This window comes from Cladophialophora yegresii (assembly GCF_000585515.1).
Source record: "Cladophialophora yegresii CBS 114405 chromosome Unknown aczIN-supercont1.6, whole genome shotgun sequence".
NCBI classification, from domain to species: domain Eukaryota; kingdom Fungi; phylum Ascomycota; class Eurotiomycetes; order Chaetothyriales; family Herpotrichiellaceae; genus Cladophialophora; species Cladophialophora yegresii.
In genome coordinates this window covers 2,774,943-2,787,825 of record NW_006913050.1, presented here as the reverse complement: position 1 = coordinate 2,787,825, position 12,883 = coordinate 2,774,943, and the positions used below count along the sequence as shown (strand labels likewise).

Here is a 12,883-nt window from a genome sequence, read left to right as displayed (position 1 = left end):
CCGGCTTCTGCAGGAAATGGTGAATAATTCCTAAACATCGAAGCAACCCACACTGCAAGGGTCAAGGCATCCAAAGACACCGCGGTGTCATCAGAGACTGGAAGCAATGGGCTCATGCATTCATCACTTGTTGCTCACTTTTCGGACGGGTGAGGGTCTGGTTCGGAGACATGGCGTTGGTCAGAGATCTTTTCGAGGATCTAGAAACGAAAAGCTGTGGCGGGACCTAGCGAGCATACGCGGCGACTCGAGTGAGAACGGACCGGGTGTGAGGGTATTCTGCTGTGGTGGCGTAGCATTGACAAACCGAGCGAGGAGGAGGGAAGGCGAGGGAGGCGGCGGAGGAATTAGTTATATTCCCAGCATGCAGAGCGTGAACTGCGAGACTGCCTACATTATCATGTGGGAAAGTTCGCATCTATTTATGTGTTTCAAACTATTGATTCCCTGCTTTCCACCGTCCCAAGCAGCCGGATCTCAAATGCGTTGGCTACTGACTGGACTGCGTCTCGCAATTTGCTGCAAGATTAACCCGTGTGATGAGCCCCCACCGCAACAAAATGAGATTCTGGCCCAGAGCGGAAAGTCCATGTGGCCGAGTTGTGCCACGTTGGCGATGCTTGACGTCAATCAATCCATCTGAGCACATGGAGTGTACTGTGGTAGGTACTGTATGTAGATACTGTACCTCGTAGGGTTCCCTAGATGCTTTAAGTCCATGGTGGCTTTCATCATGCTACGCCCCTACGTACGTCCATGAATTCCATTCAGGGTACAATAGCCTGGCCGTCAGGTGCTACAGTACGCACCTGCGAGCCACATCGTCTGATCTCCTCGCTTACTATAGTGTGCGTGCTCGGAGGATGGATGATGTACAATTTACCATGTACAATATGCGGACAGTATAAGACCAGGGAGACAGACAGACAGACAGCTACATAGACAGTACCCAAGATCGATCGGATGGTCGGCCATCGAGACCGGCTGATTCTTGCTGCCCCCCCGCTCTCAAGTATGTAACCGTCCCTCGCACTCCCTCAACCATCGCCAACATCAACCCGACCTAGACCTCGACCTCACCAAATGCAAACTCACCACGATGAGACTCCGTTCCTGCTGCGTCCTGGAATACAGATACCGGCCCATCACGTCCTTCAGGCCGTCCAGGTCGCCGATGCCGAGATGCCGCTCCGCCACGTACGCGGCGCGCATGAGGAACCACAGTTCTTCCTCGGGCTCGCCTTGGGCGCTGAAGTGGCCGGTCAGGAGGATCCAGAGGAGGAGGGCGTTCTCGTCGTGGGCGTACGTGTACGTGTCCGCGCTTTTGTTTGTATCTGTTTCTGTGTCTGTGCCTGTGTCTGTGCCTGTGTCTGTACATGTGTCTTTGTTTGAACTGTGATGTGGCTCTGCGTGTGCTGCTGATCTCCTAAGCCCTGGTGCTGGCGACCAGTTCGTGCCGATCCCGTGAAGAGACAACGCACGCCGCAGCCGACGCATGTTGGGCTGGGCGGAGCGGAACGACATGCGGTTCGTGCAGCGTAGGACCATCAGTAACGAAGCGAGGCGTAGGGCCTCCGTCTTGGCTGCGTGGGCTGACGTCTCGGGGGATGGAAGCAGCATGGGGACGGCGAGAAGGCGGTAGCAGATGGCTCGAGCGCGCTTGCACATCCAATCTGCGTCGTCGCGGGTGGCGGTGGGCGTGCGCCAGACGAGCTTGGCCACGGTGAGCACGTCGAGGAGGTCGACGAGGATGGATGCAAGTTCCGGGCGGATGAGGTCGGCCTCGAGGGCGCGCTCAAAGCCAGATCCCAAGCTGAAATCCATGGTTGTGGACGCATCGGCGAGGAAGTCGACTTGGTGGCTCATCATCGCGTTGCTCAGTCTGCTGGCGTTCGGGATCGGGCTGTACGGATAGGCGACCGGCTCCCGTCGACCGGACTTGCACGCTTCGACCTCTTCACGGATGACTGACATGCGTGCCTCGTCCAAGGGCCCGGGATCAGCCATGAGTGGAAGTTCTGGCAACCAGCCGGTCTCGATGGCGATCATCTGGTCGACGTTGAAGACGCCTTGGGCGATGTGCATGTCCAGAGGATCCTCCAGGTTCAGCAGAGGGAGCAGAACCTTGGCGGCTCGGACATGCGTCGAGGCGGCTTCGAAGCGTTGGCAGATCCAGTCCGACAGGGCGAGGCTGTGCATGCCGTGCACGAGGATGTTGTCACCCGGCACACCTCTGGCTTGGAAATCCAGCATTCTCTCCCTCACCGCAGCGAGGGCCAGGTGCATGTAATACTCTGGTCGTGCCAAGCCTGTCAGGGCTATGCGCGACAAATGGACCATTCGAGACGACATGATGACCATCAACGAGGTGAATTCGACCTTGTCCTGCATGATGGCTCGAAGTGCGATGTCGCGAAGATTGGCATACCGGCGTGCGGGTTGCAGGTGAGGTGGTAGGACTTCTGTCTTGTCGACGTGCGTCCCGGTCAGGACCATCACGCAGTAGTAGTTGATGAGGACTTGGATGTTCTTCGTCATGGGCATTGGAGCCGCGGCGAATGGATCTACGCCGGACCCGGGGATGTAGTTGGTATTGAGGATGCCCGGACTTCGGTGACGAAGCCAAGCAGCACAGTCGACTGCGATCGATGACACGGCTCCTTGTGCATCGTTGGTGGGCTGCGGTGGATGATCGCTGGTCGAAGACTGCGATCGGGTGGTCGAGTCCGACGGGTGTGTGGCATTAGCTGGCCTAGCCACGAGGCTGTCAGTTTGCTGCGGTGAGACAGCGTTCCGTTCTCAGGACCATTATATCTCAAGTACAGTGGTAAAAATGCTGGTCTCCAACCGTTCACCCAATCAGTACCGCCCTGCGGATGGCGTGCAGTACCTGCGTGCCGGCTGGATGCGCACTGATATCCCTGCTCTATCCGTCGCTCGCGAATGTCGGAAAGGCAACTACTGCAAGAAGTCAGGAACGCAAGCTCACCTGATGCTGAGTGGCCGATATCGCCGGATCCCAGCCAGTCCTGAGGGACCGACAGGCCCGGGATGGATAGTGATTCGTGCCAAACCACGTCGCCTGTGCCTATTGTACTCTTTCTTCGCGGTGACTGGCCGTGGTCGCTGTTGCTGAACGAATTGGAATATGCGCAGCTTCTCTGCACGGTCACTTGAGGACAACGATGCCGCGCCAGGACTTTTGTTTACCCACAAGAACTCTTTGTCAGGCTTGTTCTGCGCCATGGCGTCTACTCACGAAGATTCGTGGATTGTTTGGCAGAAATCTCACATCGCCATGTACTCGAACGGGTTGCTGGTCAAGCGGCCAAAGAAATACGAGCAAGTCTCAAGCATGGTCGCAAGCGTCGGCGTGCCGAGACCATGAACTGCGACACCGCCCATTCTGTAACGGAACAGCCTTTCTCAATCACACTTGGATAGAGCAATGTGGCGTTCTACTTGCCCAGTGGTTGGTATTTCCAAGTCTTTCCAAGATGCGCAAGTGTTCGTTTAAAGCGGCAGCGGATGACAAAGCGAATGCGAGGTGGGGGAAGGGGGTCTCGGCCTGATTGGTTGGCGTCTGTCAGCAGAGAATTTGAATTTTGACCTCGACATCCGTTCCTCGTACTCCCCTTTGACCACAGTCTTGCACACTTCGTCTGTCCGCAACGAGACTCCGATGTACCTCGTATGAGACCCTGCTCTTGGTGGCTCCCTCGTCTCCTTGCGGCTCGGCACCACTTCGGCGCACACACAACAGACAATCAGGTGAAGTGATTCCCTTCCTTCCGCATCAAACTTGTATCTCGACCTTCTTCATCCTCGACCGTCTTGCCTCCTGCGGATCATCTTCCATCGCTAGGCGCCGCCCCTCCCTCCGGAAACGACTTTTGACGACAACAACTCTGGACGTGAAGCTTTGCCCACGCCGTGGACGCCATAAAGCATCATGACTTCCGTGGCATGTGTCCCTGGCCAGATCCTGTCCAACACGTCAACCCATGTCCCCGGCCCTGGCACTCACGTCTATGAAACCAACATCCTTGCCTCTATCCTGGGCCACACGCTCATAACGTCGTCACGGGACAAGAAGAGCAAAGCTACCATCTCGGTGCCGCGCGAATCTACACCCACGCTCACGTCGATAAACAACAACGTCGTCTTACCAAAAGTGGGCTCCACGGTGCTCTGCCGCGTGACCCGCATCCGACAGAGAGAGCTCAACGCCTCAATCCTCACCGTCGTCTCCTCCGCTCCGGCGCCCGATACAGAGATAATCCCCTACACGCACCTCACGACGGACGACCTACAGTTCCAAGCTATCCTCCGGCGCGAAGACATCCGCACACATTCCGACGTGACAACGACCATCGCCTCATCCTACCGCGTCGGAGATATCATCCTCGCGAGCGTCATTTCCCTGGGCGACGAGCGGAATTATTACATCAGCACGGCTGGGAACGAGTTCGGGGTCGTGGTTGCGACGAGTGAAGGCCGGAACGCGATGGTGCCGATGAGCTGGAAGGAGATGAGGGACGTTGTGACCGGCAAGGGGGAGTCGAGGAAAGTGGCCAAGCCAAGCTGAGCAGGGCTATTCTACTTTTCAACGTCGAATGGTATTGTCGGTCCACTGGATCCTCATCCATAAGATCACGCGACACCAGATCTGTCAGGACGAGAGGCTGAGAAGATGAGGCCAGTTGGAAAACGCGCATCCTTTATGGTCGCTGCTTCCCCACCCCAGCTCCATAGACCTCTGCGTATACATTTCTGCGGCATGAACCCGACCAGCCTAGGACCTGTTCGACCCGCACTGCAGAGACCAAGGTTGACGCCACAGTCAGGGCCGGCAAAGTAGCCCACATGGCGAGCCGTACGTGATTTCCAGGATGAAAAGTCAGATTTATGTCGATCTGGACTCCTATGAGAGACTGCTCACGGCATTGCACTCTGCACTCTGCTGTCCACGCTTCTGCACGCTCAACATCCGGCCCACTCACTCACTCACTCACTCACTCACTCACAGTCACAGTCCCTTACCCACAGCTCTCGAACCTACTGACAACATTCGTCCACTGTACAAGACAGGCCATGGCACGGACGCGGATATGAGTCTCTAGCCCATGAGACTCAGTCAACCCACGACAGCGAGGGATTTCGAGATGAGACTCTCCGCTCGAAATGGTGGCGATTGCTCCGAGCCCTTGCATCGCTGGGGTCGATATCATGCCCCTGGATTAGAATCACACCAACTTTCATGCCATTTTATAACCTGCTGCAGGCACCATCCCGCTTTGCCTCCATCAACTCCACCCTCTCCAGTATCCATGGTCAAGACCCTTCAATGTCCGGCTGTGTTCGTCACGGGAGGGAGATCAACTCGGCTTTCCACTTTCGCTCTGCACATTCACTTGGGCAGAGTGTTCGTGGGAACTCCCTCGATCCAGGTCCGGCATGCGCATCCAAGTGCATTGTCGGAAAGAATTTCAACCGAGGAAACAACACAATGCACAGATAGAATATTCTCAGAAATGTAGCATTAATGCATACAATGTTCTCGGTAGAAGAATGTTCTCAGAAGTGTAGCATTAATGCATATTGAGGCTAGAATGAAATGGCCGTAACCCGCCCGCTTACTTTTGTGCTTGCTTCGACCAGAGCAGACACAAAAGGCCCGTACCAAATTGCTTCTCAAACAATAGCTTGAACAGGTTGCACCCATCGCAACATGCGCCTAGTTCCGTGTCTCGCTTTCCACGGGCGAGCACGCGCCTGCTCCTAAACGCCTCGCTATGCCCACTGCACACCGTGATATGCGACCTTCCGACGGGCATATGCCGGGTCAGTGCCTCGTTGCAATGTGTGTGCAAGTTGAGGTATATGATAATTTCAAACCGTACAACAGAATCAGTCTTTCTCCTTTATCCTTCGACCAAAGTCTGCTTGGGTCCTTTTCCAAGCAGTTCCAAAGATCTTTGGGCCAGAGCGATGACCTCACCTTCACCGTCTTCGCCATCCTCGTCATCCGACTCGACGTGCTTGTCAGCAATGGTCTTGACCATCTGGATTATGTCCTCGGACTTGGCGACCAGAGCAACAAGGTTCTTATCGTCAGACTCCAACAGCTGTAGTAAAGTCCAGATTGCAATGTGCTGGAAAGTCGGGTCTCCACTCTGCAGAAAACGCTTCAAATACCCATGGATGCCGCCATTGGGCTCCAGCCAATCCCGAACGAAGATTGAATAGTCGCCGACCTTCGAAGACAGGTTGCCCAAGGCGGCAGCGCTGTTGCCTTGAACTTCGATGCTTTCTGAATCCGTAAGAGGTATCAGAACATCGAACACTCCAAGATTGAGCAGGTGCGTCTTGAGCTCGTCACTCAGGGCCAGCACAGCGATGCAGGCTGTCATCTCGGACTGGACGCTGAGTGGCACATGCAGAACAAGCTCCTTGCACTTCTGCACAGCCCCGGCCTCCAAGACAAGTTGCTTGTTGCGGTCCGAACTGGCGGCGAGATTCCGTAGCGTCGAGATTGCGTGACACTGAATCTCCTCATTCTCGGTTGACCCGAGGAGGTCGACCAGTGGTTTCAGGAAGCCTGCATCGATAATGGGTGATTCGTTTAGTGGATGAATAGAGATGTTGCGGATACAGGCGACAGCGGAAAGTATCAGTGGGAGATAAGAAGATTGCAGTAGGCGAAGAAGCGGCTGCAAGCCTCTAGCTCGAACAATCTCCAATTGATACTTCTCGTCGGAGGCGAGGTTCCGTAGAGCCAAGGCGGCTTGACACTGAACCTTAGGGGTACCGGAATCCATCAGTTGTACCAGAGACTGGACAAGCCGTGACTCTGTCTGAGCAAGCTTCTTCCTGTTGGATGCATCCACGGCGATGTTGCTCAAGGCCGTAGTGCAGTAGTATTGAACGTCCATATCGGGCGACTGAAGAAGTTGAACAAGGACGGGAATTGCTCCGGCATTGACAAGTTGCTGCCTGTTATCATCTGGGAAGAGTCAGACTTGATCCGGTCAATCGAGATGTTGTTCCTACCAGAATGTGTCATGTTGAGCAATGCGCCCGTGGCATTTCTCTGGACTCGCATGTCCTTGGACTTGGCTAGTCTGGTCAACGGTCCCAATGCTCCCGATCTTGCAATCTTAGCCTTGTTATCTTCATGTGTGGCAAGATTCGTGATGCAACCGACAGCATTGCATTGAACCTCGACGTTCGGGGACATCATCTGCCGGATGAGGGGAGGTAGTCCGCCGAGTTGGACTATAGCGACCTTATTCTCCGCTGCAAATTGTCAGCGTGTGCCTGATGACGGCGTTTCTGACGTACCATTAACTGCCAGGTTGCCCAAAGCCGCACTTGCAGCTCGTTGCACCTCAATGTCTGGATTCTGGAGGAGAAAGAGGATAGGTTCTAGGGTGTCTCTGTCGACTTCTCTCACATCTATCGGGCGCGTCAGCCTCTTCGATATCGACATGGCCTCTTTCTCGCATACCTCGCTCAGTGATTTCGGCAAATGTTAAGCTAGCACTCCGTTGTAAATCGACGTTGTCCGAGTAGACGAGTGTACTCAACGCTCGTAGAGGCTCGCCCGAGAAGAAATCTGTTTCACCCCGCTATGATCACGTCAGGAAGAGTCCTCACACGCATGGCACGTCCGACACGCACGTTCTCGAGGTACTGTAGAAGATCGGCGACGGCTTCTCGCTCACTGTCTGCGAGCGCAGGCTCGTAGAGGTTATCCTTCGACCGACCTAGCAGCATCTCAGTTAGCACATGTCACGGGGTGTTGGCGGCTCCCCATAACGAACCTGCACAGCTCTTGCAGCATGCTGAAAGTACGTTGCCCATCTCGAGCTGCAAGCCCCAGGAGGGGAGAAGTGGTGAGTGTTGGTTCTGTTTATTGGACGAAACTGCGCTAGGCAGGTATTTGTGGCGGAGGTACTCCGTATAGCCAGTAATGACAAGCGTAATTAAGCTGACGAGCTCATCGGAAGGTCATGCTGATGCCGACTGTAATGCAGTTCTGAGAATGCGATCCAAGGTCTGATGCGGTGTTCTCAAAGATGGAGAGCTTGAGGTCGCGTGGTGTTGCGTCGCTAAGATACAGAGCCGGAGCAGGCTCAGACCGCAGGCACGGCCACGAGCACGTCGACTTGGCCCGCCGGAAAGCACTGTGCACACAACTGGCGGCAAGAACGAAGAAGAAAGGTGGAAAAGGCAAGGGGCGGGGCGTGCCTTGTGACTACAACACCGTGGTCACGGATGGCGGCAGAAGGTTGCAGGGACAATGGTGGTGTGAAAAGACGTCGAGGTTGAGATGTGGATGGTGTGGTGTGTCTGCGTTAGTGAAGCTGCAGAAGCACCGTGTGCTTGTGGCTAGTGCCGCCTGTTCCTTGGGCTCGCCTGCGGATGCTTGTTAGGCTGTAACCGTTGATGGGGCTGCCCGCAATATCTTTCGCTACCCTGCTGCAAAGCCCACGCTACCGCTTCAGCCGACCTTCTTTACGCCTAACTACCAGCGTCCATTTCGCCAGTATTTCGAGCAATACGAGAAAGTGCAAGGCCGACGCACATGAGTTAAGAGTTCTTAGCTGACCACATGTTATGATCTATCTGCGGGTTGTACGGAGTAGAGGTTCGGTACAAGGGTGAGGCGCAAGACCCCGACTTTCACATGCATTCGACGTCATCACTCACAGACACGGGACAAGTTCTTTGGAAAGCACGAGAAGTCCGTTGATGAATTAAGTCTGCATACTTTACTCGTCTTACTGGTACGTGTCGTCAAGGGTATAATCATCTTTCGGCGCAATTCCCAAAACATGAGTCCCTGCAGGTACGATAAGGATGTCCTCGCAAAGAAACCTGTCTCAAACTCCAATAATAACCCTGATACCGCTGGCTGGATGCAAGTAATGAGATTCGGACTAGTCCCACCGCCGGTACCTTATGCTTTCGTCAACTCGACTTCAGAGCAGGTGCTGCTGGCAGTGCTCTGCTTGCGGCTGGACAGCTGTTCTTGCTTAATGACAGGAGAGTAGATGCCGGCAGGTGTGAGCGGCTCTGTCGTGGGTCGAAGTTCTTCCAGTATCTTCTTGAGACCGGCCTTGATCTTCTGTGATGATGAGGACGACGTTGACTTCTCGCTTGAGCTGGATTCTTGGGACACTCGGCGAGACGTTGGTGCTGACCCCTCAGCCCGAGAGAGGGTATAATAGCCGGCGTACAGCATTCCGGCGAAGGTATCTGTGGTTTGGAGGTTGGTTGGGTACTGGTGAGTGAGCTAGGGCGAGTGTGGGAGTGGTATTGTCTTTGCTCAATCCAAGTATTGAATGCTTCTTGTGGTCTTGTTCCGTGTGATGCCGAATAAAAACGTGGTCGCAAGGCAAACGACTCACCTGTTTATATACCCACCTTCTCTCCGTGGTCAGCAACATAAAATTTCTCATCGTTCTCTCGTAAGAAACACTGGGCAGACACCAGTCATGGCCACGCCCTTAGAATCGCGTGAAGTTTTACGCCATGATTCCTGGATGACAACAAATGTCTGGGAACTGGAAAAACCACAACAACCGCGCTCACCAATCAGCTCAGGCGTTGAGCGCGCCCTTGGGCAGGAGAATGCAACAAGGCGTGTGCGGTTGTCGTTAACGGAAGCCATGTGTCAATCGACATCAAGGGCGCGTTAAGAGCTGCTCTTAGCGGGTTTCTGTTTGTCATCAGCCCCGTGGCCACTCACAGGCCTGAAAACTCTGCCACGAAAATTTGCTTAACTAAGCACTTAGGGGTTAAGTGGCTGTGGGCCAGTCAGAGTGCGTGGAGAAATGCTTTAACGCGACCCCCCAAAGTGGTGGGGATCACTGATGTCAGCTGTTGCGCCTTTCACCACGCACTCACACGTTCAGCCTCAATTCCTAAAGGCTCCAAGACAAGCCGCATCGTCTGTCACGTCGCAAGGTGATGCGGTTATTGGCGGGCTCATCCAGCAGTTGTATAGTATCCCCAAATAATGTCGATTTGAGTCATGGATCCTTTGTCCCAAATGTCGCTGCGTGGATTACCGGAGAGGCTGGATATACGCCGACCCAAGGCTGAATCCTTTTGGAGCCTCGGAACGCCATGGAGGCAAGGTGAAACTCAAGTCCAACAGGTACTGTTGCCAATGCGTTCATAGGAATTACGATACACAGTACATCAAGTTCTTTTCTTACCGGGCCTCACCGTAGCCAGGAGCTGTTCTAATTAGACAATTCGAGAAATGACGGGGACGCAGCGCCCGCCTTCCATTCGCACATGAACTTTGTCGAGCCTCTGCGCTCTCAACCGGAGATTCAGAGTACTCCGGGTTTTCCGTATCCTAACAGGCTGAGACTCGAACTGCAGCTGAGGCGTGAGACCGTCCCAATGCTTCATCAATGGCGTCGCAGATCGGAAAATCAATCTCTGCTGAGGCTCAACCTTTTGGTCTTCCGCAATCACTTCATGGACTTGAGCAAAGTCGAGTAACAAGTGGCTTCTTACCAGGCCATCGAGCGTGGAGAATAGGAGACATGTCGCAAGATCGAGGAATTTTTGGTACAGTGAACAGGATACCCACCCAACCAACCGTGAGTTGAAGAACATGCCGGTTATGACAAGCGAGATGGAGTGAGCGAGTTTAGTACCTCCGGCGTTGTCGGGGGTCATCGTACCCGTCGTTCTCGTGGTGGCGTTTTCTGGAGCCATAGTCGTCGTCGCGTCTGCCTCCACCATATCGGTCACGGTTCTGGTCTCGGTCGCGATCTCGATCTCGGTCTCGGTTCTCATACCCTCTGTCACGGCTGCCGAGAGGGTCATTGTTACTTCCCGTCGCTCCTCGGCCCCCGTATCCGTTTCGTCGGTCGTCATAGCCGCCGCCATAGCCGCTTCGTCCACCGGGCCCGCTGGGTGCGTTTGGTGGCGGAGGTCCGCTTTGGTATCCGCCGCGTCCACCGAAACCGCCTCTTCCCTGGTAGCCGACACCTCCTCTGCCACCAAAACCTCCGCGGTCGCCGCGGAAGTCGCCACGGAATCCGCCGCGGAACCCACCACGACCTCCGAAGCCACCTCTGAAGCCATCCCCGTATCCACCTTGAGGTGCGCCATAAGTAGGTCTTGCAGGAGCTTGCCTGGTATATCCTCTTCCACCCAGGCCGCCGCCAAATCTTTTAGGCCGCCATCCAGGGACCATGCGACCACGTTCCACATCCACGACTACTTTTCGGTCTTTAATGCGTAGGCCATCTGTTTCTTTGTATGCTGCTGTGAAGAGGTAAGGATGTCCCGGGTCAGTCTCATTGCGTCTTACCATGCCGTCAGGGTGATGGATGGAGGGATCAAGGGCAGAAGGGCTTTCGTGGAAGAAAATACCTCGCATATCTTTTTCTCGTTCATAGACGATGAAGGCATAGCCTTTATGCGGCTTCTTGGGTTTGGGAGTCGTCTCATCTTTGACAATTCTGATCCTCTCAATGGGACCAAATCTGCCAAACTCCCGTTCGAGATCGGCTTCTTTGACATCGTAGCTGAGGCGGCCAACGAACAAAGTCTTAACCGCGTCACCTTTGATTTTGGGGTCCTCATTTGGTCTGTAGGCCTGGAATTCTGGCTTCTCTATCTCTGCTTGACGCAGTTTCTTCTCATATCGCTTGCGATCACGCTTTTGCAGCCAGGACTCGGTCGGCTTGTAGACATCGTTCTCCTTGTAGTCGTCGAGCTGAGGCAGGAAGGCAGCAATTCCAGAAAGCTGCGACTTCTTGACAGCTCTTTCTTCTGGGCCGGAATCCTGGGGAGGGATGTAGCGCAAAGGCGGTCGAGGTTGAAACAGAGCAAGGAGGTTCGGGGGAAGTTTGTCAGTCATCTTGACGCGATGCTGAGGCAGGCTCTTTCAATCGAATGTACAATGGTCATAAGGTAGAAGCGGAAATGAAAGCATTAGGAGTACAAAACCTAGGAGATTCGAACCGCGAGACTGACTCGAGAGTCACTGCGCAGTGTCTTGGGAGGGATGAATGGACTGCCTGGCATTGTTTTGAGGATACGCTGAACTTCTCCCTGAGCTGCTCGACTGCTTCACCAGACGCCGAAAGCGGCTTAGTGCCGCCTGTCACGCCGCCGTCAAATCATTCTCACCAGGCTGCGACTTGTGGAATGCTTGCTACATCCCCTCTCTGACAGCAGTCTTTGCGTCAAAGAACTCTTAAGCTACAACCATCTGATGAAGAAAGCCCAAGCTTTTCCTTATGTTCTCTAGTGTGGACAGGCTCATGATGGCGCTGAGGAAGTCGAGCACAGCCATCCCCTACCAGACTGTCCCCCAGTCCGAACGGGTCTGAGAAATCGCCTTTAGCTTGACGGCAGCCTGAGATATTCGGCATGCGTACCTCGTAGAATACGTATCTTTCAAAAGTGTTTTTGATGAGAGTAGTAATGGTACAGGTAGGCCTAATGTGGCAGAATGCTAATGGTTGATAATTCAGGGGCGGTCCTCATCTCACCACCACGGCTAACAACCTGGCAGCATGGAGGGTCTGAACTCGAGCAGCTGATTTCACAGGACGTCGTTAGATGCCTGGTGTTCGACGACGCGAGACTTCAGCGTTCCGCATGCGCAATCTTGGCCTCTAGGTACTCCCTGGCACATGCAGTAGGCGATGAGGCACAGGACCCAAACCCATCCTTTCTGGGGACCATGAACAATACGCTGTTTCATCGAAACACTGAAGGATGTACCCTGTTTCCGCACGTGGCTCGGGTTCCAGGTTATTACGTGGCTCGAGTTATTACATCCGCCGAATGGATAGGTTTGCAGTTGCCGTCTTCGTGTTGCGGTGGCTCGATCAGGACC

At 54.4% G+C, this 12,883-nt stretch overlaps 5 protein-coding genes across 5 annotated transcripts; 1 reads left to right on the top strand and 4 right to left on the bottom strand.

Moving 5' to 3' along the window:
- Positions 1-1,053: 1,053 nt before the first annotated feature.
- A1O7_09037 (uncharacterized protein) lies at positions 1,054-2,544 on the bottom strand (the record flags this gene model as incomplete). The annotated part of the gene is made up of 1 exon (XM_007763026.1): positions 1,054-2,544. The coding sequence occupies one exon, from the start codon at positions 2,542-2,544 to the stop codon at positions 1,054-1,056; it is 1,491 nt and encodes a 496-aa protein (XP_007761216.1).
- A 1,408-nt stretch (positions 2,545-3,952) lies between these two features.
- Positions 3,953-4,588, top strand: A1O7_09036 (uncharacterized protein; the record flags this gene model as incomplete). The annotated part of the gene is made up of 1 exon (XM_007763025.1): positions 3,953-4,588. The coding sequence occupies one exon, from the start codon at positions 3,953-3,955 to the stop codon at positions 4,586-4,588; it is 636 nt and encodes a 211-aa protein (XP_007761215.1).
- Positions 4,589-5,924: 1,336 nt separating this feature from the next.
- Positions 5,925-7,779, bottom strand: A1O7_09035 (vacuolar protein 8; the record flags this gene model as incomplete). The annotated part of the gene is made up of 5 exons (XM_007763024.1): positions 5,925-7,006; positions 7,054-7,299; positions 7,345-7,458; positions 7,511-7,631; positions 7,684-7,779. 5 exons carry the CDS (start codon positions 7,777-7,779, stop codon positions 5,925-5,927), a joined length of 1,659 nt encoding a protein of 552 aa, XP_007761214.1.
- A 1,186-nt stretch (positions 7,780-8,965) lies between these two features.
- On the bottom strand, positions 8,966-9,250 carry A1O7_09034 (uncharacterized protein; the record flags this gene model as incomplete). The annotated part of the gene is made up of 1 exon (XM_007763023.1): positions 8,966-9,250. One exon carries the CDS (start codon positions 9,248-9,250, stop codon positions 8,966-8,968), a length of 285 nt encoding a protein of 94 aa, XP_007761213.1.
- Positions 9,251-10,675: 1,425 nt separating this feature from the next.
- On the bottom strand, positions 10,676-11,896 carry A1O7_09033 (U1 small nuclear ribonucleoprotein 70kDa; the record flags this gene model as incomplete). Its single annotated transcript, XM_007763022.1, has 1 exon — positions 10,676-11,896. The coding sequence occupies one exon, from the start codon at positions 11,894-11,896 to the stop codon at positions 10,676-10,678; it is 1,221 nt and encodes a 406-aa protein (XP_007761212.1).
- Between the last annotated feature and the right edge of the window lie 987 nt (positions 11,897-12,883).